At 36.3% G+C, this 26,694-nt stretch overlaps 1 protein-coding gene across 2 annotated transcripts; it reads right to left on the reverse strand.

Annotated features, from left to right (window-relative positions):
- Positions 1-5,396: 5,396 nt before the first annotated feature.
- On the reverse strand, positions 5,397-26,694 carry LOC127420980 (F-box/LRR-repeat protein 20). 2 transcript variants are annotated; one of them, XM_051663650.1, is made up of 15 exons: positions 26,459-26,694; positions 19,600-19,661; positions 19,430-19,484; positions 15,947-16,021; positions 15,738-15,832; positions 14,705-14,773; positions 14,503-14,598; positions 14,278-14,404; positions 13,390-13,464; positions 13,080-13,210; positions 12,916-12,976; positions 11,857-11,901; positions 10,725-10,781; positions 10,303-10,515; positions 5,397-8,276 (listed from the first exon to the last, which is right to left on the reverse strand). In XM_051663650.1, the coding sequence occupies exons 1-15, from the start codon at positions 26,498-26,500 to the stop codon at positions 8,169-8,171; spliced, it is 1,311 nt and encodes a 436-aa protein (XP_051519610.1). In that variant the 5' UTR covers positions 26,501-26,694; the 3' UTR covers positions 5,397-8,168. The 2 variants fall into 2 exon arrangements, with proteins under 2 accessions (XP_051519610.1, XP_051519612.1); XM_051663652.1 differs by lacking the exon at positions 26,459-26,694 and adding an exon at positions 19,779-21,478.

Here is a 26,694-nt window from a genome sequence, read left to right on the forward strand (position 1 = left end):
AAGTAATCTAATTATTTTTAAGAAACTTGGGAGAAAGTAAAAAGTAACTTGAATCCTGTTCCATTACCTCAACAATCATTGGTCTACTATAAAAGGAAGCTTTGCAGAAGCATTTGTACAAAGAAAGTTTTAGAATTGATGAGTAAAATTTGTCTCTATCAGCTGTCATCAGTCAATGATATCTTCTCAGTTACCGGGGCGATGATTTACTGTGAGATGGCTCCAGATCTAATTTAGAGAATTATTTTGCCATTCTAGTTTAAGGGATGGCTCTTGACAAACGTAAGGTAAGGCAATCAGGTCTGTGGTCAGACACAAACACATCTGTATTTATAATTTCACATTTCTTCACCAGTCCTTTGTGATTTTTCTCCATGAAGAAATAGTCCAATCTGGTTTCTTGGGCTGGAGAAAAAAATGTGTGGTTTGGATGTGTATGTGTATGCCTCAGTGTCTTCGTTTAGATGTCTCCAAACATCTATGTATGGCAAGTTAGTACTTGTAAATAACACTCTGATCACACTTTTTTTGTGATGTTGATTGTCTTTTTTGATGTCCAACTCAGGATCAAGTGCTACGTTGAAGTCTCCACCCATTACAAGAATGCTGTTTTGATGCCTGTCATTGATGCACAGGTAGCACAAAAGAAACCATAAGACTCCAGTGGTTAAATCCATATCTTTTGAAGCGATCTAATTGGTTATGGGTGAGAACAGACCAAAAATCTAACTCCTTTTTCACTATAAATCTTGACATTGCAGTCTCCTTGGTGATCGTGATTTCTAAATCATGATCGTGCCTACAGACAGTGAAGGTGTGCAGTGAAAAAGTAGTTACATTTTGGTCTGATCTCACCCAAAACCGATTGGATCGCTTTTGAAGGTATGGATTTAACCACTGGAGTCGTATGGATTACTTTTATGCTGCATTTACGTGCTTTCTAGAGCTTTAAAATTGTATGGACCTCCAGAGCTGAAATATTCTTCTAAAAATCTTCATTTGTGTTCTGCAGAAGAAAGAAAGTCATACATGTTTGGAACGACATAAGGGCGAGTAAATTAACAGCACCTGTCGCTGCTGCCTTTAAATGCAGAGCATGCCTCTCCTCTGGAGACCTTTTCAATTGGGTGCTATCACCATGGATGCTTAATTTTACCTATTTTAAAGTGTTAGCATTTTATGGTATGTTTATTTTAAATAAACACCTCTCTGAGGCCCGATCATACTGATTGCACTGTGAATTCGGCAACAGTAGGTCAAAAAATTGCAGCTGCAATCGGTCTGTAATTGCCGAAATTCGAATTACTGTCCCCAGTGGCCGAAGCTGGAAGTGTTGTGTGTGAGTTCCATTTTACCTGTATTCATAAATGATGTAAGTCTTTTTTTGTGTTTGTATTTTTCTTGAACTGCATAGACACCAAGATCACTGTAATAATGAAAGAATTGTTAATTTTAATGTGTAATGTGAGCACAGTGTGTGCTAGGTTATTACTGTATTGTTTGACTGGTACATAGTAACTGAAACTGCTCCTGTGAAACAAGTTCTGAACTCTTGCAGTGGCAATTAACAACTCAGTAGAACAATTAAAAAATACAAATAATAATTTGATCTTTGAACCTACATGTTAACCCAACTACACCGGTGCACCGCTTTGACCAGCTTTAGTACAGAAACAATAACGGAAAAGAAAAATCACACAGCTCTTAATAATATATAGTTATATATTTATTTATACTGCTATACTCGTTCATATTGGTTAATAGTAAAAAAAAAAAAAAAAATACAATAATTAAAATAAGTACAGTCTTTGTAAAGGTTTTAATCCCCAAGGACTAAAATCTAACAGAGTTCATGTCCACATTGCTATTTTTACTGTCTTGCAACCTCAAATCATGACCCTAGATTGTAAATGTGTTCGAGTGTCCCAAAATCTGTATCACACAAGTTGTACACAGTCATAGATAACAGGTGCACAGATAATAATGTTGATTGACAGGGTGGTGCCAGCACTCAGATCAAAATGTGTGTGTATGTGTGTGTTTTTATGAGAGAATGAACAAGATGGAAAGAGAAGCAGAGAGAGAAGTTATTAGTCATAAGCAGTGTTGGGTGTGATGCATTACTAAGTAATTAATTACTGTAATTAAATTTTTCATTGAGAAAAAAAGTAAAGGGATTACTCTTTATTTTTCAGTAATTTAATTACAGTTACTTCTGATGTAATTGTGTTAAATACTGTATAGACTCTAGAACAATTCTATATAAAACAATAGTGAATTTAAAACTTAAACTTAATGTTTAATGTTACAATATATGTTTTCGAATTTAACGCTGCCCCCTTAAATTCTTTGGCCAGTTCATGAATAATTTATTTGATTTTATATGATTTATTTGAAAGAATTTAAAGAACAATTTCATGTTTATTCTTGTATTTTACATCTGGTCGAGGTTGATAAGGGTTTTAGAAAATAATTAGTAATAAGTAATGCAATTACTTTTCAGACAGAGTAATTAGTACAGTAATCTAATTACACTGTAGAAGATTTAATTAGTAGTTAGTAATTAATTACTTTTTTAGAGTAACTTACCCAACACTGGTCATAAGCAATGTCATAAACCCAACAATGGATTCTTAAAGGGATAGTTTACCCAAAAATAGAAATAAAAAAAAATCAGAAGACCATTTTGCAGACAGTGCAGTGATCAAAATGTGCTAGTTCATGTTGACACATTAAACGCGTCAAATAAAGGACGCATGTAAAGAAGGGAACCAGATAGAATATACTCACAGGGACACGTTAACACTAAATATGGTTTTGCTGTGCACGACAGCTGTAGTGTAGCCCACCATTGGAAATTAATCTGTAATATAGCATTTTATAACATGAATCGGTTATATAGCTTCATATAATATTGCTTTTTGTAAAATTGGGCTGTAATCTGTAATCACACTTCTAATTTTAATAGTAGTGTTTTTGCACCGAGAGCATCTTTTAGACCAGTAATGGAAGATTTCAACATTTTCTAAACTGTTGGAACCATAGTCTCATGAGCACTTGTTAATTTGTACAAGATGTCAAAATCTTAAGATATTGTATGATGTGGCTCGTATGGAAAGGTACAACTTTTATTTCCATATAGACCAACCAATCAACAAACAACTTCAAATCATCCCAATACAGGCAGGCAGGCAAGTTATTTTCCTATTAAAATCACTGTTAGGTTTAGAGTTTGGGTAAGGTGTTAAACTTTGTGGTTATGTTCTGACTTGGGGTTTAAACTTAAGAATAATTGTAATAACATGGTTAGTTTTTCTACATGGGAGTGCAAGTCGTTCGTTTTTGTACGAGCTTGTACAATTTCTTATGTTTTCGCTATCTGACTTGTCATGAGACCAGGTTGGTTGAAATTGCTCTGTAAAAATGTGACCAAATGATCCTTTGCAAACTATGAGAGCCACTGAAAAAAAATGGTTGAAACTTAAATATGCACAAATGGAAAAGAATCTCAGGTGCCACATTTAAGATTAAGTGCCAGTAAACAACAAGCAAACAGAATGGTCTGCCTCAGACACACACTCACTGCTGAAGTTGATTGTGTCAGGGTCAAAAATACTTGAGTGGACAAACATATCTCTGATGGCAAACTGAGTATGCATTTTATGTGCTGTGGACAAATCGAAAACAAATATGAACAAATTAATTAAAATAGGTGTAGTACAAGCCTGACAGAACATCACCAAAAACAGACAAAGAGCACCTGATGACATCTACAAGTCTCATACTAACTTTAGGCAATAAGTATATGCAGTCAAATGGAAATGCTAGTTCAAAATACGACATACATGATTGCATATGATTCTGATCTGCTGAAATACTTCTAAAAAGTGTGATGAAAAGAAAATACCTTTAAAACTGGTGGTCAATATGTAACCCCAGATCTTTTGTATGTCACAGTTGTCTATGAGAATACTGAGTGCTCCTCCGTCATGCCTATACTTCCGTAAAGCCCAAATGAAATAGTCTACTTATACTGCAACTTAAATGCAAACAGATGTTCATTTCAAAAAAGTCATTACCTATCGCTTACCTACAGAAATTCACAAAACAAGAGACACAAACATTTTCACAAGTGGCCTCGTAACTGACTCAAAACAAAGACGAAACAGAAATTCTCACAAAGATGACGAAAACAAGCAGAAACAACCAAAGAAATCATTTAAAAACAAGTGGTTTTGATTGTTTTCACAATGTTGCACGTCCTGTCATAAATCTAAGAGCCAGCACATTGTTAATGAATTAAAAGTAGGCTACATGCTAACGGTCTGCTTGCTTTGCTTTTGAGGATGCAGAACAAACTGATAGCATGAAGACTGTGAAAGAAAAAGTGCCTAAAACAAGTCAATGCCACGACAGACAGATTTTCACAAACGAACACACTTCAACAACCAGAGGTGATGCTAAACTCTCAGTGTGAGTCATATGACCACTTATGGCAAATTATGTTGCTTTTTTCCCCCTCTTCGCTTATTCCGTTCTAATTAGCAGATGCATCCACAAAAAGTGACTTACGATGTGTTTATTGTGTGCCGTTGTCACAACTTTGCCTTTCTGAAGTGCCTGACCCAAGTAATTGAGTAAATTTCATGAAAACCATGGAAATGTCCAAGTTATATTTCACACAAAAAATAAATAAAAATAATTATATCTTGCATAAAGAAAATTAATTTTTTAGGACTATTATGATTTTTTTGGCCCAATTTAAATTTTTTAAATCATTACATTTTTTCATTAATAATTGGTGTTTAAATCTTCTCATTACCATAATGTGCCCTGACAACTTGCTTGTTTGTTTTTTCTCGCAAAAAGAAAATGAAACCTATATTAAGATTTTGTTGGCCCAAATTATTATTTTTCAAATGACTATTCTTAAAAGTTTTTTCTTGCATAAAGAAAATAAAGCCAATTTTTTTTAATTATTAAGATTTTTTTTATATATTAAGTGTATAAAAAAAAAAAAAAAAACAATTGTCTATTTATTCATAATTTTTTTTTTTTAATTTCTCCATTACTGTAATGCATCTTGACAGTTTGCTTTTTTTTTTTTCATTTTTTTTTTTTCCATTTCCATTTTTCTTAATGGTGATTCTCATTGGATTCTCACTGCTGTAATATTTTTCAATATGTTTACCATATTACAGTAAAAATTACTGTAATATAATGTTTTTTTATTTAAATAACAAATACTAACATGATGTAGAAATACTTTACAATTTAAATAATATATCTTTTTTTAAGTCAAAATGCAATATATATATATATATATATATATATATATATATATATATATATATATATATATATATATATATATTATATATATATATATACCAAGGATTTTGGTACTTTAATTCACCAAAGTGGCATTCAACTGATCACAAAGTATATTCAGGACATTACTGATGTAAAAAACAGCACCATCACTATTTGAAAAAAGTCATTTTTGATCAAATCTAGACAGACCCCATTTCCAGCAGCCATCACTCCAACACCTTATCCTCGAGTAATCATGCTAAATTGCTAATTTGGTACTAGAAAATCACTTGCCATTATATCAAACACAGCTGAAAGCTATTTGGTTCATTAAATGAAGCTTAACATTGTCTTTGTGTTTGTTTTTGAGCTGCCACAGTATGCAATAGACTGGCATGTCTTAAGGTCAATATTTGGTCAAAAATGGCAAAAAAGAAACAGCTTTCTCTAGAAACTTGTCAGTCAATCATTGTTTTGAGGAATGAAGGCTATACAATGCTTGAAATTGCCAAAAAACTGAAGATTTCATACAAAGGTGTACACTACAGTCTTCAAAGACAAAGGACAACTGGCTCTAACAAGAACAGAAAGAGATGTGGAAGGCCAGATGTACAACTAAACAAGAGGATAAGTACATCAGAGTCTCTAGTTTGAGAAATAGACACCTCACATGTCCTCAGCTGACAGCTTCATTGAATTCTACCCGCTCAACACCAGTTTCATGTTCAACAGTAAAGAGAAGACTCAGGGGTGCAGGCCTTATGGGAAAAATTGCAAAGAAAAAGCCACTTTTGAAACCGAAAAAAAAAGAAAAGGTTAGAGTGGGCAAAGAAACAGACATTGGACAACAGATAATTGGAAAAGAGTGTTATGGATCTTAACCCCATTGAGCTTTTGTGGATCAGCTAGACTGTAATGTGCGTGAGAAGTGCCCGACAAGACAGCCACATCTATGGCAAGTGCTACAGGAAGTGTGGGGTGAAATGTCACCTGAGTATCTGGACAAACTGGCAGCTAGGATGCCAAGAATCTGCAAAGCTGTCATAGCTGTACATGGAAGATTTTTTTGATGAGAACTCTTTGAAGTAGTTTAAGTTATGTTCAAATTGTAATAGTAATTTTTCACGTTATTAATGTCCTGACTATACGCTGTGATCAGTTGAATGCCACTTTGGTGAATAAAAGTACCAATTTCTTTCCATAAGAGCAAAATCTGTACATTATTCCAAACTTTTGGCCGCCATTTAGATCAGCCACAAAATTAAAACCACCTGCCTAATATTGTGTAGGTTCCCCTTGTGCCACCAAAACAGCACCAACCCGCATCTCTGAATAGCATTGAGATGATATTCTTCTCACCACAATTGTACAGAGTGGTTATCTGAGTTACTGTAGACTTTGTCAGTTCAAACCAATCTGGCCATCCTCTGTTGACCTCACTCATCAACAAGGCATTTCCATCCACAGAACTGCCGCTCACTAGATGTTTTTTGGTTTTGGTTTTAATGTTGTGGCTGATCGGTGTGTGTATATATATATATATATATATATATATATATAGTCCTAAAAAGATGCTTCATCCTCATACATTTTGCCATAAAAAAGCAAAATATTTTTTTTTTCTTTGGGTTTTTAGACTGAAATATGACCCAGACATGTTCTTGACAGGTTTTGAGAGTCTCTCCTGCATAATAGTAAAATAGCAACTCACACAGACATGGAGACTGAACCTGCAATCTTTGTCTTAGCAGCCAAGATCCTGAACACCATGTCTAAACTGGCCATCTGTAGCCCTGACCTCTTCCAAAGAGACATTCAGGTAATAATAAAAAACAAACAAAAATTTAAAAAAACTTGGAAGAGTATCATGCTTTAAATATTCAGTTTCTGCTCTAAGTTCAACAAAGCCACTGAGAGTGAAACAAAGAGAGAGTCTGTGTGTATGCGAGAGATGTTTGTACACTATCAGCAAAAGGTCTGGACACACTTGAATCTTTTCAAGTTTTTTATGAGCTTACAACTCTTTTCATCTAAAAGCTTATGATTAAATGCTTGAAATCAGTTTTGCAGACAAATATAAAGTGTATAAATTTCCTTACAAAACTAAAATGGAAAAAAAAAACTTTTTGAAATGGATGAGTTGGAGTGAATAGTGGAGCCAGGAAAAGAAGCCAGCGAGTGTCCAGCACACGTGGGAACTCCTTCAATCAAGAAGCTAAAATATTACAAAGCTTCAATTTGTTTAACATCTTTGGTCACTTCTTAACTCCAATACTTCCATTTGTGTTTTTCCATAGTTTTGATGACTTTACCATTATTCTTAAATGTGTAAAACAGTATTAGTAAAGAATGACTCAGTGTCCAAACCTTTGATTGGTAGTGTATGTGTGTCCATACATGTCCAAAGTTGGGTTGACAGGTTAAAGACAGCTGTTACTGTATGTTTGTGTACGGGCATATAAGATCACTGGCATGACCCTCCATGACCTGGGTCCCTTGTGATATCGTCATCTGGTTTTACCTTGATCTTGAATCCAATTCTGATAGTCTATCCAATAACAGGGAGGAATAGTTGCTGTGTAACCACAACGTCCTATTGCTTGGCCACAATATTCATAAAGACCCCATGCTCTGCTCCTCAAACTGTTTTCAATGTACAAAGTAGCACACTCCCCAACATTGTCCACTTAAATTACCCTATAAGAGTCTCATATAAAGCCACTGAAGGGGCTGTAGTGTTGATTAAAGCTCGAGAGAGGGTCGCCGTCCCTCACAGCAGATCTGACCAGGGACCACCAACATGTGCTCTAGGTAGATCGGGGGTGAGAGGTCAAGATGCACAGTCTGTTTTTACATCATAGAAGGATGCAGCAGTGGCAGAATCTCTGCCGGCTCCCGCCCACCGATGGAGGCGGAGTCACGGGTGCAAAGTAGGCGTGAACTTTAATGTTGGGTAAATGAGTCTACAGAGAAAAACAGAAAATATTTTTGGAAAAATAACTCTATATTTCAGGATGTTAGGTAATGAAATTATTAAGGATCTTAGATTATGTTTATAAGGTGAAGTTCATTGGTACTCAACAAGAAAAATAATGCTGCACTGTATAAAGATATAAATACTTAAATACCATCTTAACATTACAGTAATCCTGCACAGTGAATAACCAACCCAAATTTTCCATGGCAAGGTCTAGTGATAGACTGATTTATATTTGCCAGGCCAATTAATCTGATCACATATGGCCATTTTGATAATGGAATAAGTTGATAAGTATGTCTGCTTGGCCGATTAAAAAGAAGTTTTAGCTCCACCTTGTGTCAATTCTAAAATCTACAGACACCTTAGAGAACAGCTAACATTTTGTGAGTTTTGAGTAAATAATATGTAAAATAAAAGTTCATTTGATTGCAGCAAGTTTGTGTCTCGTTTGAGCACAGTTTGTATATAACATCATTTTACTGGACATTGAAAAACCTGCTCATTAAATATCCACTGCTAAAAAGTGTACATTCTCCCCCCAGTTACATTTGTTTCTTCAGTATATATTTTTTAAATAATTATGAATAACAGTATATTATGCTCACATCAAATTTCAGATTAGACGAATCAAATCAAATGGTTTAGTAAAGAATATCAAATTGTTTACGCCCCTAATATCTATAACCTATACTAATACTGTCTGAATTCTTAATATCTGAAAGGTTCAGTCACTCAAATTAAAGGAATAGTTGACCCAAAAATGAACATTGTCTCATCATTTGCTCACCCTCATGCAATCCCAGATATGCATGACTCACTCACTGATTTTTAGAAGCAATAAAAGGGTCCAAAACTTTGAAGCTCCAAAAAGCACATGAAGGCAGTGTAAAAGTAATCCATAAGACTCCAGTGGTTTAATCAATATCTTCTTAAGCGATCTAATCGATTTTAGGTGAGAACAAACCAAAATATAACTTTTTTACATTGAATATCTTGCCATTGCATTCTCTTGACACGATCATGATTTCAGGCTCGATTACACTTCCTTGCGCTTGACGCATAAGCAGAGCGCTAGATGGCGCTATAGGAAGTGTAATCGAGCTTGAAATCATGGTCGCCAAGGAGAGTGCTGATGTCATGGTTTATGGTGAAAAAGGAGTTATATTTTGGATGCGCCTGAATATCATACTTCCCTGCTATATAGTATGGCAAAAACAGTATGCCAAAGGAGTAATATGTCCGAATCCTCAGTATTAATACTATTTCTGGCAAAATTGTGAAGCGTGCATCGACTATCCCATAATCATCAAAAGAGATGTCATGCTCAAATGCTGGATTTATTTAGCTCTTTTTAAGTGATATAAATATACCAAGAAAGTTGTTCCTTGTGCTTAAATGATGCTTTAACATAACCAGAGTAGAATATCTTCACGGTTGTTGTTATTACATCATATACTGTATTCGAGTCACAGGACAATGCCCACATTACTGGATAAAGCATTCCTTGAATCTTTTTATCCTACTCACCTGCACACCTAAAAATGTACTTTTTTTACTGGCAGACAAAAGCGTCCATCAAATTCAGAACATACTCTGAAAGTACGCAACTTCGGATGCAGCTAATGTTCTTCTTTATTGGCTCATAAGTGCAAATGTGCCAGATCAAAGTGCTCCGTGCTTAATATTAAAAGAAGACACGTTTTGGTCCCAGTGGACCTTCTTTAGTGTTCGTCTTACCTTGAAGAAGGTCCCCTGGGACTGAAACGTTAGTGTCTTCTTGGACCATATAAAGCACTGCAAATACTTCCTAAATCTATATACCTAAAATGTTTTATTTTAGTAATAACCTTTAAATATGATATTGTGTGCACAATTCAGATTAAATGTTCTCTTAAATATTTGTCACATTTAAATGTTTGGGTTAATATTGAAGTATGTTTTCACCATCGTTCTCAAGATTGTCAAACTAAACTTCATTTATTGAAATTTATATGCATAACACAACTCACCCTCAAGCGTTTAATACCAGCGCGTGTGATCTGTTGACAATCGTAGAGTTCGATGCGATCCAGGCTGTGACAGGTTTTCAAATGTTCTAATGACGCATCTGTAATGAGCGGACAGTTATCCAGCTCGATCACCTCCAGTCGGTCATGAGCACAGGGTCCACTGCCCAGCTGCCTGATGCCATCATCAGTGATCAACTCACAGTGAGACAGACTCTAAAACACATCACACAACAAAAGATTTTTCTCATTGAATTACATAAAAACATCCATAACTACAAAAAAAAAAAAGTGGTTGCGACCTAGACTAGACCTTTGACATTTTTTAAACGATTAGTATAATTTCCAAGTGCATGAAATCATTTTTAAAAAATGTAAGACATATACAATGTAAGTATATCATACTTTATTTCTGTAACCCTTACCAGAACCTGCAGTCGAGGGCAGTGAACAGATAACTGGATGAGCGTTCCATCTGTAATCTACAACGAAAGTGATGGATTATTTTTGAGTGAGATTCTAGAGAGGAAGGTAAGCGAAATGATTTAAAGTGAATGCATATTTTTCCTAGTTAGGCTATACTACTCTACTGAAGGTCTGGTGTGATAATATATCATATCATTGCTGTCATTTTCTGAAGATGGAAGAATTTTTTTTTTTTTCCAAAATAAATGTTGATGCTTACTACATGTGGCATAATTGCTAAACAAGTACACATGAGAAAATATCAGCAAGTAAACTATATCAACTTAAAACCAACTAACTGCCAATCACCATATGTTCACGATTATTTAAAGGTGCATTCAGTAATTTATTCTTCATTAAAAAAGTTGAACTCCTAAAGACATGACTTGTAATTATGCAATATATGGAGGAAATCATGAGCACTCACATTAAAATGAAGACTCCAGTCATATCAGTAACCTTATAAAAGCTGTTTTGTTTTACATGGAGAGGGTCCACACATGGGGGGCGGCCATGTTATTATAATCACATGACCAGCAGAATACTACTCGCTTAATCTCAGTAATCGTCCTGTTATTTGACACTTTTGTCAAATTTTCACTCATTGATTAAAGTAATCATGGCTGACTGTGAATACTACATTTCTACAATGGTGTAACTGAAAACTATGGTGTTTGGATGATGCTGCATCCAAACCACTAGGTGTCCAAGTCTAAGACGACACAAAGACAAAAGTTACTGAATGCACCTTTAATCAATGTTTACTGGTATTTAATTACTAGCAAGAAAATAACAGATTTTGTGGGCTAGTTTACACATTTAAAATTCATAACAAAATTCCATTAAATTGTGCAATTTTTAATTAAATTAAATTAATAAAACTTAAAATATTTAAGTTTTCTTTATTTATTTTTTTTATTTTTTTTATTTTTATTTAATTTGAATACTTAATTGAACTTGATGGAATTTGTTTTATGAAATTGAAATGTGTAAATCGTAAAAATTATTTTATTTATTTATTTTGAGTGCGAATGACCGTAAATGCTGTTTTTATTTCAATATATCCCAAACTGCCAACACATTCTGACTCACCTGTACACACTCTTCCAAATCCATCTTTTCTAACTCATGACAGTTCTGGAAAAAAGCAAGAGGAAACAATAGGAGATAAAAAGCACTGGATGATCAGCACAAATGGAAGAACATTCAGTCTATTCAGAGTGAATAACGACTTAAATGTTGTTCTGTTCATCACAAAGTGATCATATGCCTTCAGAAGTTTTGAAATATGATGCACAATTTGCATGGACTCTTTGTATGACACTTTTGAGCGTTAAAATTAGTCACAATAAACTACTATCGTTTGGAAATCAGCGATCACAACATTTTTAAAATATCTCTTTTTGTGTTTCGCAGAAGACAGAAAGTCATATGGGTTTGGAACAACATGAAGATGTGTAAATAATATTTACTCACTCTCATACCATCTCATATATGTATGACTTACTTTCTTCTGCTGAACACAAACAAAGATTTTTACAAGAATATCTTAGCTCTGTAGGTCCACAGAATGCAAGTCAACAGGGTTCAAAACATTGAAGCTTATAAAAAGCACATAAAGGCAGCATAAAAGTAATCCATATGACTCCAGTGGTTAAATCCATGTCTTCTTAAGCAATATGATAGCTGTGGGTAAGAAACAGATCAATATTTAAGTCCTTTTTTACTATAAATTCTCCTCCCCGCCGAGTAGGTGGTGAAATGCACAAAGAATGTGAATCGCCAAATACAAAATAAGCATGTGAAAGTGAAAATGGAGATTTATAGCAACAACAAAAAAAGGACTTACATATTGATCTGTTTCTCACCCGCACCTATCATATTGCTTAAGAAGACATGGATTTAACCACTGGAGTCGTATGGATTACTTTTATGCTTCCTTTATGTGCTTTTTTTAAGCTTCAATGTTTTGAACCCTGTTGACTTGCATTGAGTTGAGATATTCTTCTAAAATCTTCATTTTGTTCTGCAGAAGAAAGAAAGTCATACACATCTTGGATGGCATAAGGGTAAGTAAATGATGAGAGAATTAACATTTTTGGGTGAACTATCCCTTTAAGCTGAGATGTGTTTGTTGGGACGTTCACTCACCCGTGCTAATGAGGTGAAACCTACATCTGTAAGCTGAGAGCAGCGTGCCACCTCTAATATTCTGATAGAGAGAGAGAGAGACAATCAATCACTGATCCAAAGTTTAAAAGACTTTTTCATCATGTGTGCTTGGGGGCTAATTGATGTGTTTATGACAAATGTACCTGAGGCGGGGGCAGTTTTGGCCCAAGGCATTGAGAATTGCGTCTGTGATGTTTGCACAGCCGGACACACACAAAGACTGCAACCGATGACACCCACGACAGATGGTTATAAGACCTTCATCTGTGATCTGCTACTCAATTCACACAGAGAGACATTCCAAAATCAAATACACATCCATTGGAAATATTCAAACCCACCCCTGTGCACATTATGAAATATGTCTTTCTATAGATATTAAATGTAAAACTGAGTAACAAGGATTCTCATGTGCCGTGACTGTGAGAGAACGTGAGAGTGTTTGTGTCTTACGGAACACGTCTGCAAATTGAGTGTGACCAGCTCTGGACAATGTGCTCCAATATGCTTGAGTGCTTCATCTTCCAACTAAAAAGAAAACATAAAAGAATGACAGATAATGTGTTTTTTACATTTACATTTAGTCATTTAGCAGACCAACACTTTTATCTAAGGCGACTTTCAAATGAGGAACAGATCAAGCAATTTGTCATACAAAACTCAAGAATAATGTTTTTATGACATTAAAGCTTTCTCAAGACTTCAGTCTGTTTCGCTGGCTTTAAAGCAACCCAAAAAGTTTCATTGTTCAACCAAAAATGCAAATTCTTTCATTAGTTTCTCGCCCTCATGTTAGGCTATATTTTTCCCCATGAAACTCCCAAAAACATCACAAAATGCACCATACAATTTGGACTTGTGTGCTTTAAATTAAAGCCGTACAATAGCATATGTACTACTTTAATAATGCTTTAATGGGGTCTTCTTTGACGCTTAAATGTGGTCACTATCAACTGTCGTTGTATGGGAAAGAGCTGAGTGAAGATGATTTAAAATTATTTTTTATGTTCCACAGAAACAATAACAGCATTCTCGTTTAAAGCAACATGAGTGTGAGAGAATAATGACAGAATTTTCATATCTGGATGAACTATCCCTTTAAGCAATTTCTGGTAGGCAAGGTGCACAGGATTTAATTCACCAGGAAACAACTAATTGCTCGATTTGACAAATGTTTTGATGTTTATGGCATTGAATCTTCACTTTACTACTGCTTACTTTACTTCCTCAAGCCAACGAACAAACATTTTTTTTTAAAAGTGACTGGTCGCTCATGTAGAGCTGGTCATAAGTGCGGGTTTACAGCAAAATTAGGTAAAGTGATCAAGGCTTGGAGATTACCTGTGTGCAGCCTTTGAGAAAAAGGCCTTTGAGTCCTGGACAACATCTCACAAGTGCTTGTATGCCGTCTTTGGTCACCTGGTCACACCATGAGATGTTCAACTGTTCTAGTAAAGGACAGCCTTCACTAAAATAAAAGAGATAGTGATTTAGCTCTAAGGGAGGCATTTTGCTTAATAAACATGTGCCCAACTTCTCCCGTTATGCATGTCTGTGACCTCTGACCTCAGCGCTTTGAGAGACAGGTTGGTGATTGAAGTGCAGGAGGCGAGATCCAAGTGCTTCAATTTGGGACAAAATTTACTCAAGCTGTTACACGTACTGCAAAAAGACAGACATAAGTTCAATGCATCAACACAATACTTTCAAAACATCAAAAAGATGCTTTCACAACCACAGTCATAAAGTCGCACACACGTTCACCTACCTGTCAGTGATCTTGGTGCAACCATTGAGACTGAGCAGCTCAATATTTCTGCAGTTTTGGGCAAACGTTCTGTGACAGATATAATAAATCCAAATCAGACTGCTTTAAAGGTGAAGTGTATAATTTCTGCGCCAATTGCAAAAATAACAAGATAAGTAAAATTTGTCAAGAGAAAAGTTGATGTTGGCTAGACAAAGCCTTGTCTGAAAGTTTGATGGCTATACAGATATTACAGTAAGACAAATTGCTAGCTAGCTAGCCAGATAGTCAGACAGACTGTCACATTGACAGTCAGATAAACCGTCAGATAGAAAGAGAGAGAGAGCAACTTAAAGCAGATCAAATGCTGTCTTCATATGAACCTGTGCGAGTGTCAGATTTTTTATCATCTGCTGTGCAAAAACAGCAAGTCCGAACAGTCAGAAAAGACATAGAACACTAAGTTAGACTACTACCCCTTGAGTCGCGTGTTTGAATCCAGGGTGTGCTGAGTGACTCCAGCCAGGTCTCCCAAGCAACCAAATTGGCCCAGTTGCTAGGGAGGGTAGAGTCACATGGGGTAACCTCCTCATGGTCCACATGTGGTTCTCGCTCTCAGTGGGGCGCATGGTGATTAGTGCGTGGATACCGCGGAGAATAGCGCATGTGGAGGCTTCACGCTATGTCTCCGCGGTAACGCGCTCAACGAGCCACGTGATAAGATGCATGGATTGACTGTCCTCCGCCACCCCGATTGAGGCAAGTCACTCTGCCACCACGAGGACTTAAGAGCACATTGGGAATTGGGCATTCCAAATTGGGAAGAATTTCTTTTTTTTATTATTAAAAATTAAAAAAAGAACACTAAGTTAGAACAGTCTGAAGATCTGTTCCAAGTTTGGTGGATGTAGCTTTAAAGCTGTAGGAGGAGTTAGTGTTAGAAATTCTGGTTTTGGCTTAGGGGTTTTGAAAAAACCCTAAACAAAGTTTGAAGAATAACAGTATGTTGGCTTGACAATGAGTGTTTTCAAAAAGGTTTCACAAACACTCTCACCTGAGCGCACTGTCTCCAACTCCAAGGCACCCTCTGAGACTTAACTTCCTCAGGAAGCCTCCACAACGTTTTGAGATATTTTCCACCACACGGCCCTGTAAATGAATGGATTTTAAAGATTCCAGACCCATTTTTGTGCCAAGTAATGATTAAAATGCCTAGAAGTCTTTGTGATATAATTGCTTGTGAACAAATTCTCCTTTCCCAACCTCAATGTCTCTTTGGAAGTCGAAGAGGTCGATACGCTGCCAGTTACTGCCATCCAGAGCTAACACGTTCCATGACTGAGAAAAAATCAGAAAGAGTGAGAGATAAAGACATTAAAAAAAAATTTACGTTCAGCTCAGTCCCCGCAGATCGCTTTGCATGGGATGAACTGATGAAAGTGGACAGACTATTTGCAGAGTAAACAACTAACCGACTCAAGCATCACCACTTATAGTCACGTCCAAATCAAAATGAACTTAAAATGTCTTAAAACCTAAAATGGTCTGAGAGTGAAGCGGATTCCAGTGAGCACTCATTCTTAAAGGTACAGCTCTGTGTTATCATGACACCTGCAATGTTTACTGATTGGATAACCAATGATCCAAAAATAAGGTAACTCTAAAAAAATTATAAGCGAACAAATAAAAGATACATGAAATATGCTTGTTGCTGTATCAGAATCAGAATGAGCTTTATTGCCAAGTGTTCTCGCATACACAAGGATTTTTTTTGTGATAGGAGAAACAAGTGCATTACAGTGAACATTACAGTGAGACACAGAATATAAAACAAGGTAAGAGTATAACTAGACATACAAATAATATGACATATAACATAGAGTGGCATATGTACTTGTGCAAGTGGTAATGTATGTGCAAGGTTATGATAATACATGTAGTTATTGAATTAAATCTGGATGAATTTACATATGATAATGAGATATTTATTTACATTATTGCACTATGGGGGAGTCCTGAGGCAGTTTAATTGTTCATGTAGAAAATGGCCTGAGGGTAGAAACTGTTCTTGTGCCTGGACGTCCTGGCAACAGTTCAAAGAGGGAGTGGGCAGGGGGTGTGGGGTCCAGAGTGATTCTACCTGCACGTTTCCTCACTCTGGAGATGTACAGGTCTTGGAGGGTGGGCAGGGGGCACCAATAATCCTCTCAGCAGTCCTGACTGTCCATTGTAGTTTCCATCTGTCTGATTTAGTGGCTGAACCAAACCAGACAGTTATAGATGTACACAGGACAGACTCAATAACGGCCGAGTAGAACTGTGTCAGTAGCTCCTGTGGCAAGTTGAACTTCCTCAGCTGGCAAAAGAAGTACAACCTCTGCTGAGCCTTCTTCACAATGGAGTCAATGTGGATGTCCTTCTTCAGGTCCTGAGAGATGGTAGAGCCCAGGAACCTGAATGACTCCACTGTTGCCACAGTGCTGTTCAGGATGGTGGTGGGGGTTCGGGGGGATTTCTCCTGAAGTCCACTATCATCTCCACTGTTTTGAGCAAGTTCAGCTCTCTGTATGCAGACTCGTCACCGTTGCAGATGAGGCCGATGACAGTGGTGTCATCTGCAAACTTCAGGAGCTTGACAGTGGGGTCTTTTGCAGTGCAGTCATTCATGTACAGGGAGAAGAGCAGTGGAGAGGGAACACATCCCTGAGGAGCACCAGTGCTAATATTGAGGGTCCCAGATGTGAGTTTCCCCAGTCTCACTAGCTGCTGCCTATCTGTCAGAAAGCTGGTGATCCATCGAGAGATTGGGGTGGGCACAAAGAGCTGGGTCAGTTTGGTTGAGAGAAGATCAGGCATGATGGTATTGAAGGCTGAACTGAAGTCCACAAATAGGATCCTTGCATAAGTCCCAGGTCTGTCAAGGTGTTGCAGGATATAATGCAGTCCCATTTTGACAGCATCATCCATGGACCTGTTTGCTCGGTAAGCAAACTGAAGGGGGTCTAGCAGGGGTCCAGTGATGTCCTTCAGGTAGGCCAAAACCAGTCTCTCAAATGGCTTCATGACCACAGACGTGAGAGCAACAGTTCAGTTGTCATTTAGTCATGTGATTTTGAGTTTTTTGGGGACCGGAATGATTCTTGTAGGTATTCTTTTTAAAGAGATGTAAAAATAATAATTATAATAAAACACATAAACTTGATGAGTCTTTGATCTGACTTGATTTAATATAGACTGTTAATATAAACATACAAAAATATGATTATTGTATGCTTATTGACAGTGTAAGATAAAAAAGGTATTTTTTCATGTGCCTTCTCATGCAGAAATCTGGCATACGGCCATGACCCTAGAGATCGATCATTTTTTGATTTTGCGGATATTGATAATTAAGGTGCATGGTGGAAAAGTCTGATAACTGGTTAATCAGACACTAAAAAAAAAATCTAATAATAATAATATTGTGTAGGTCCTCCTCGTGCTGCCAAAACAGCACCAATCCACATCTCAGAATAGCATTCTGAGATACTAATCTTCTCACCACAAATGTACAAGTGAAAATCCCAGGAGATCAGCAGTTACAGAAATACTCAAACCAGCCCATCTGGCACCAACAATCATGCCATGCTCCAAATCACTGAGATCAAATTTATTTCCCATTCTGATGGTTGATGTGAACATTAACTGAAGCTCCTGACCCGTCTCTGCATGATTTCATGCACTTCACTGCTGCCACACGACTGGCTGATTAGATAATCGCATGGATGATTGTTGGTGCCAGATGGGCTGGTTTGAGTATTTCTGTAACTGCTGATCTCCTGGGATTTTCACACACAACAGTCTCTAGAATTTATTCAGAATGGTGCCAAAAACAAAAAAAAACATCCAGTGAGCGGCAGTTCTGTGGACGAAAATGCCTTGTTGATGAGAGAGGTCAACAGAGAATGGCCAGACTGGTTCGAACTGACAAAGTCTACAGTATCTCAGATAACTCCTCTGTACAACTGTGGTGAGAAGTATAGTATCTCAGAATGCTATTCTAAAATGCGGGTTGGTGCTATTTTGGCGGCACGAGGGGGACATACACAATATTAAGCAGGTGGTTTTAATGTTGTGGTTGATCAGTGTGTGTATATATATATATATATATATATATATATATATATATATATATATATATATATATATAAAATATAAGTTATATACAGTATATGAAAACAGACATATTGTTGTATTGCAGTATGTTGCATGTATATGCCAGTATGTTTCTTTTTATATCAGTAAAAACCATACATGAACATATGTGTTTTACATAGTATATTGTTATATATCAGATTTCTGAATGGTTTAACCTGAAAACTATGTAAATGTCAAATGGAACTGAAATATGAATTTACATTGGACTAAAAAAAGCCTGAACCCTGAAATGGCACTCTGCCTCCTCAGTTCAGAAGTCCACCACACAACACTGATTCAAATATATCACTTTTATGATACTTTTATGGTGCTTTTTATTATTTTGGAGTTTGGCTGCCCCATTTCTCATTCACTTTTAACATATGGAAAAAAAGTGGCCAGGGTATTCTTCAAAAATTCTCCTTTTGTGTTCCACAGAAGAAAGAACATCATACGGGTTTGGAACAACGTGAGGGTGAGTAAATAATGACAGAATTTCCGATTTTTGGGTGAACCCTTTAATGTGCCTCAAAACACCAGTCTTAAAGCATCAAGAATAATTGTACTTACTCGTGAGACTTGTGCACAGCGGCAAAGTGTTACTACATCAAGGAATGAGAAAATTCTAGGGGAAGAAAAGGACAAGACATCGATCAACAATCAAAACATCAATCAAATTCTTCTGTCTGTTCAAAAACTTGGAAAACTAGGAAAATAAATGTGAAAGAGTTCACACCAACCGTAACAACAGCTCCTTTGGCAGCTTCTTGTTGATAACAGCTTCATCATTATTGGAGAACATCTGAGGACAGAGAGAAATGTGTATTAAGGATTCAAAATTTAAATATCAATAACAATATTCTTTGATATGCCCCCTTGTAGCTGGGATAAGAGGAAGTATTTAACATCGAAAAATTACACATATCCTGAAGAGTGAATTTCCATTCCAAGTTCTGCATTTTTGGAAGGTGGATTATTCTCCCGGTGGCAAACTGCTCCAAAGCCTAACACTGACTTGACTGTGTGACCTGGGCTCTTAAGAGTATGTTGGCTTTGTGCCAAACATTCAGAATAAACAACACCAAAAGCTTGCTTATTTTGTTCTCATCAAACCACATAGCCTTTTTTCCATGTGGTAACAAGAGATACAAATTGTGCTCCTAAATAATTCAGACAGGACTGGATATTCCTTTTATTAGGAAGTGACTACTTTATATTCAAGAATAGTAGTGAACACACAAAACTGTTTCTGCCAGTCCTACCTCTGTCTATTTGTTTGTACAAAACCACCAATTTCCTGATTCATATTTTTTATATCTGAACAATAATTTGATACCAGCAATCTTTTGTTCCATAAGTGCAACTGAAGGGTTAGTTTACCAAAATAATAATATTATTAATATCTTTCATCATTTACTCACTCTAATGACATTCAAAACCTAAATTACTTTATTTCTTCCATGGAACACCAGGTTGCTATTCTCCATACAATGACACTGAATGGGTACTGGGACTGTCAAGCTCCAAAAATTACATTAAAGCATCACAAAAGTACCATAAATGTAGTTCCTATGACACATGTGCTATATTCCAAGTCTATTGAAGACAATAGATTTGTCTGAGGAAAAAGCCAAAATGTAAGTTATGAAAATTCTCATCTGCACTTGTATTCTATATATAGAATATAATAAATCTCTTTTATACTGCTTTTTTGTTATTTTAGGGCTTGACAGTCCTAGTATTCGACTCGTTCACTTTGATTGTAAGGCAAAGAGCAGCCTAGACATTTAGCTAAACTTCTTTGTGTTCCAGAAAGACAGTCATGTGAGTTTGGAACAACATGAGGAGTAAATGATGACAGAATTTTCTTTTTTTCTAGAACTATTTGTGGTTGTGGGGTGTGGTTGAGCGCCAGCTTGTGAATGGAGAGCGAGATCAAGAGATGAGAACGGTAAGGATCATCACCTGGCAATGATTGTCTCTAACAGCTGTTTGTCATTGCAGTGAGAGTGGAGACGGTTTTAAGAGCAAGCCGGATGCCAGTGAGGAGAGAGACTTGTTAGAGTGCAGTGCTGAAACGCAAATCTTGTGTTATAATAAATTACCTGTTTGAGTTTCATTTTGCTGTCTCCTGTTTGCTCCTTGCACCCCATCCTAAGAACTGTTACAATATTCCTCTATTTTTTGAGCCTAGTTATTTTTCAGAAAGGTATAACTACTGATTTTACTTTTAAAGTTCTAGATTACTACGTACAAAACAGAAAAAACAACTCGTTCCCTTTTTTTTTTTACCAGTAGCCCTGCTCATATTCGCTCTATTTAATACCAAACTTTTTTTGTAATTCTAGCCTTGTAGGCCTCTTATTTGCCTTTGAAACTTGAAACACCAAATCAGCCGAGAGCAACAACCAAACAGTTTACAGCTTACAGCTTTTATGGACTTACCAGTTTCTATTGTTGTTCTTTCTTTTCACCTCTCAATTCTCTATGGATCTGTTTTTTGTTTGTTTGTTTAAGGATAAGCCATGAGCTGCCTGGCTGCAGACTGTTACCAACCAGGAATGATTAAAGGGATAGTTCGCCCATAAATGAAAATTCTCTCATCATTTACTCACCCTCGTGCCATCCCGGATGTGTATGACTTTCTGTCTTCAGCAGAACACACAGGAAGATTTTTAGAAGAATTTCTCAGCTCTTTTGGCCCATACAATGCAGGTGAATGGGTGCCAAAATTTTGAAGCTACAAAAATTACATAAAGGAGCATAAAAGTAATCCATAAGACTCCAGTGGTTAAATCAGTCTTCAGAAGCTATCTGATAGGTGTGGGTGAGAAACAGATCAATATTTTAGTCAATTTTTACTATAAATTCACCTCCTTACCCAGTCAATCTCCACTTTAACTTTCACATTCTTCTTCTTGTGTTTTTGGTGATTCACATTCTTGATGCATACACCCCCTACTGGGCAGGGAGAAGAATTTCTAGCAACAATGGACTTAAATATTGACCTGTTTCTCACCCACACCTATCAAATCAGTCTTATGCATGACTTTTGTGATGCCTTTTTGTGCTTTTTGGAGTGTTACAATTTTGGCACCCTTTCACCTGCATTGTGAGGACCAACAGAGCTGATATATTCTTCTAAAAATCATAATTTGTGTTCTGCAGAAGAAAGAAAGTCATACACATCTGGGATGGCATGAGGGTGAGTAAATGATGAGAGAATTTTAATTTTTGGGTGAACTGTTCCTTTCATCACTTGTTTCTGGTTCACCCTAAAGTCTCTATCTCACTGGCTGGCTTTCATGTTATATCATGAAGTGCTTCTTATATGGTTATATGTTTACATAGCCTGCCCACAAAATGTCTGTGAAATATTTCATAATCTATTATTTAAATATCAAAAGATAAAATGTACCATTAAGATTTTTTGCATTGTGAAATTATTTTCATTTTCAAAGTAAGCACATTTACGACCAAAATTGTCATTACTGTAATGTGAAAAAAATCCTTTTATCTACATTTTAAATTATTTATACATCATTGCATATATTATACTGTCTTTCATGTATGCTGATTTAAAATATTTAAAACATTGTTTCCATGCAAGATTATTTTCATTACTGTATCACATTAATGTAAGTCTAATAAGAATTACAAACAAACTCAAAAGTCAAACATCTGGATACATTTCTGTATGTGTGTGTGTGTGTGTGTGTGTGTGTGTGTGTGCATTTTTTAGGTATGGTTAGTAACACTGTGTAACCCAATTTCAAATTCAGTGCTTTTTTATTTTTTCTAGGTCAAGGGTTAGATTACTTATTTACCTGACCTTTCCCCTGACTGTTTTGGCTTAAAAACTGTTGAAATGCATTTTTGCATGTTTTTTTCTACATATCTATTTCTAACTTTGCACCATTTTCACCACACAGTTAGCCACTATTGACTCCAGTTCTAGTGAATGACACTTCTCATCTCATCTATCATATTAGGTACAACACAGTTGTAATGCAACACAATTTCATGCTTTCTGATTGGCCTAGAAACCTTCATCAACTCTACACTCTCTTATCTGACATATAAACAACTGCATTTCCACAGTAACAAAGGCAGACTATCTGTAAACAAAAATATGTTTAATTTACAGTAAAATACCAGCAGCTGTGGTTGCCAGAAATTTACTGTAAAACATACGGTGACCATGTTTCAGGCTTTACGGGATGTAATTTTGATGCCTGTATATTTACGGTTCACTACTGTTTATTAAATGATATAAACTTGATATACTAAGCTTCTGGAACTATAAAAGTCTGCTTTTCACTTTAAAATGTATTGTTATTCACCATAGTAACTACAAAAGGTCACATGATGACTAAAAGTTCATCAAGAGTGACATTTCCAGGAGCAATAATTCATACACATGTAAAGACAACGAGCGAAGTGTTACTCACACAAACACAAAACACCATCAAGATATCAGATGTGAAACTAAACAAATGCAATAAACATTAACTAAACTACAGACAATATAACACAGAACACCCCAGTGTACATAACTGATATTAAAAATAAGAAAAATAACTATTATGAAAGGGGAACGCCTGATTATTGTTTTTTCCCCATAATTTTAACAATAGTTTTCTGTAAAAAGTACATGTATTTTCTTGTTAAACATATTGTACATTACTACTATTAATTATATGGTAATTTCATACTTTCACATCTAAAAAACAACATTTTACCATAAAGTTAAATGTATTGTCTTGTTAAACATATTATCATTTTTTACTGTAAATTTTACGGTAACTACCCATTAACGGTTTCACACCAATTAAATTTTTTTAATTATTTTACCGTTAAAATAACGGACATTTTTTTACAGTAAGCTTGAGTTTAAATAGAATATTTTGGTTTTGCAGTTGGGTTTATTACAAGCCGTACTCTACATCTTTCGGATGAGACATTAAACCGAGGTTCTGACTCTCTGCAGTCATTAAAAATCCCAGGACACTTCTCGTAAAGAGTAGGGGTGTAACCCCGGTGTCCGGACCAAATTCCCCCCATTGGCCCTTCTCAATCATGGCCTCCTAATAATCCCCATCTATTAATTGGCTCTATCACTCCACTCTCTCATCTCCACCAATATCTGGTGTGTGGTGAGCGTACTGGCGCAATATGGCTGCCATTGCATCATCCAGGTGGATGCTGCACACTGGTGGTGGTTGAGGAGATTTCCCCTATACTATGTAAAGCACTTTGAGTGCCTAGAAAAGCACTATAAAAATGTAAGGAATTATTAATTAATTATTATTAATTTTAGGACTAAATGAAGTGTACTGAGCTGGAAATCCCTCTTCACCTTTTAACACGGAACTGTCTTCAGAATATCTTGGTTACAATTTGTAATCTACAATAGCAATGAGCCAATTGAGCCAAATGTCGAGAATGCAAGAAAATCTGAACAGGATTGCAAATTAATATACCGGGCAGTTCAAAAGGCAACATGGCAAAATTATACATCTACTTAATCAGAGAAACATACAGTAAATCGGTTCTGCAGCCAATACCCCTTTATAGGACTAATATCCGTATTATTTTATGACACCATTGTTAGTTAGTTATTTGTAATGATAACGCTCAAGTTAATTCAGTCGTCTGTGCTCACTTGAACACTGTAAAGACAGTTACTATGTCTCAAATAAAAACAATAAAAAACAGGCCTTGGCTGTTAACAATGCAGTGCTTCTTAAAAGGATAGTTCACCCAAAAATGTAAATTCTCTCATTATTTACTCACCTTCGTACCATCCCAGATGTTAATGACTCTTTCTTCTGCAGAACACAAACGAAGATTTTTAGATGAATATCTCAGCTGTGTAGATCCATACAATGCAAGTGAATGGTGGACAGAACTGTGACTCTCAAAAAAATCACATAAAGGCAAAATAAAAGTAATCAATAAAACTCCAGTGGTTAAATCCATGTCATCTTAAGCGATATGATAGGTGTGGGTGAAAAACAGATCAACACCACTTTCACTGCCACATTGTTCTTCTTTTGTTTTTTTGGTGATTTGCATCCTTCGTGCATATCGCTACCTACTGGTCAGAGCTGGTCAAAGGTGGAGATTTATAGTAAAAAAAGAAATTAAATGTTGATCTGTTTCACACCCACAACTACCTTTTCGTTTCTAAAGATATGGATTTAACCACCGGAGTCTTATGGATTACTTTTATGCTGGCTTTATGTGATTTTTGGAGATTCAAAGTTCTGGCCACCATTCACTTGCATTGAATATGGACCTAAAGAGCAGAAATATTCTTCTAAAAACCTTCATTTGTGTTCAACAGAAGAAAGTAAGTCATACACATCTGGGATGGCATGAGGGTGAGTAAATGATTTTTGGGGGGAACTATCCCTTTAAGAAGTACTGCATTGTTATATAAATACAGTTCAAACTCAGCGTGTGCATTCATGCCATTGATATAGATTGCAGAAGAAATACTGAGACAGCAATTACAGAAATGACTATGGTAATCATAGTTTCCACCCAAATACAATAGTTGCAACAATTATACCGTAAAATCATAATAAATTAAAATGGGATATTCTTGAAAATATATATGAGAACCTTATAGAATCTGTGTCAACTTTTTCCAGAAGTTGTAGCTAATATCAGTTTTATTGCAGAAACATGGTCATTTTTTGTACCTTGTAGTATATAGACTTTTCAATTATATTCAAACCAAACCTTTAAGAGTAGCTAAAGTCGTGAATCCCAGATATTAGAGAATGCATCAACGTTACCACGGGTTTCAAGATTATGACTGTGTTTTCAAACCTACCGTGCCGCCTGCCTAGACAGCAACACGTGCCTATGGTGCCCCCCAAAAACGCTGTCTAGGTAGGCAACTCATTAAGTTTTGAGACGCAGACTAAGTAAACACAGTTACAACTTGTACAAACACGGCTTGATCTTACGTCTTAAAGAAGATAAACAAAGCAAATGTAAGCGTAAATGTGCCTAACTAGTCTCTGTTTTGATGAATTGTGATGTGGTTGTGTTTTTTACGCGTAAAAGCCCGTGTGTACATCCAGCTTTTGTTTTGGCTGGGTGTTTTTCACTCCAGCCTGCGGGCCTACCACCATGATCCGTCTCAACTTCTGCTATAATCTCAGTTCAATGCATTAAATCCATCTACCAAATCTGACGATTCTCGAAGCGTGCATCGGAGTCGACTGTTGCTTCGCGTTAAATAAACGCGCGTAAATTAGAGTAGCTTTTGTGCTTACTAGGCTTTTTTTCTTTCCGCTTGGCAGTCTTGGTTTTATACAAGCCGGCACAAAGTAGACTTGGCAACACAAATACTGCGACAAAAAGCATACAACTATTGCATTACCAGCTGAATGAGTGTGTTTTATATATTGACAAGTGATCAAAACAGCCAACTCAAATGATTGCGGAAGCCCGGCCTCTTCTAATGCCACAACAGTTATAATCCTCCATTATTTAAGACGTTTAGGAATAAAAGACGCAAGATATGCCGTGTCGATTATTTACATCGACATGTCAATGTGAAAATAAACAGGGGCTACTCGCCTCAAAGCGACTCCGAGAGACGCCGTTCACCTCCTTACCCATCCCGAACGGTATAACGATAAACTCCACCGACTCGGTAAACCGGAGTGGAAATAATGCGCGTCTGGTTATTAAAGGGTCGCAAATGTTTCCGTGGAGCTCATGTCGTGTTTTCGGTTCATTTCATCGCGTATGCAGACGGCGAAGATACAGAAGTGGCCCAGTGGTAGAAGTATGAACAAATCAAGCCGATCACT

This window comes from Myxocyprinus asiaticus, chromosome 30, assembly GCF_019703515.2.
Source record: "Myxocyprinus asiaticus isolate MX2 ecotype Aquarium Trade chromosome 30, UBuf_Myxa_2, whole genome shotgun sequence".
NCBI lineage: Eukaryota > Metazoa > Chordata > Actinopteri > Cypriniformes > Catostomidae > Myxocyprinus > Myxocyprinus asiaticus.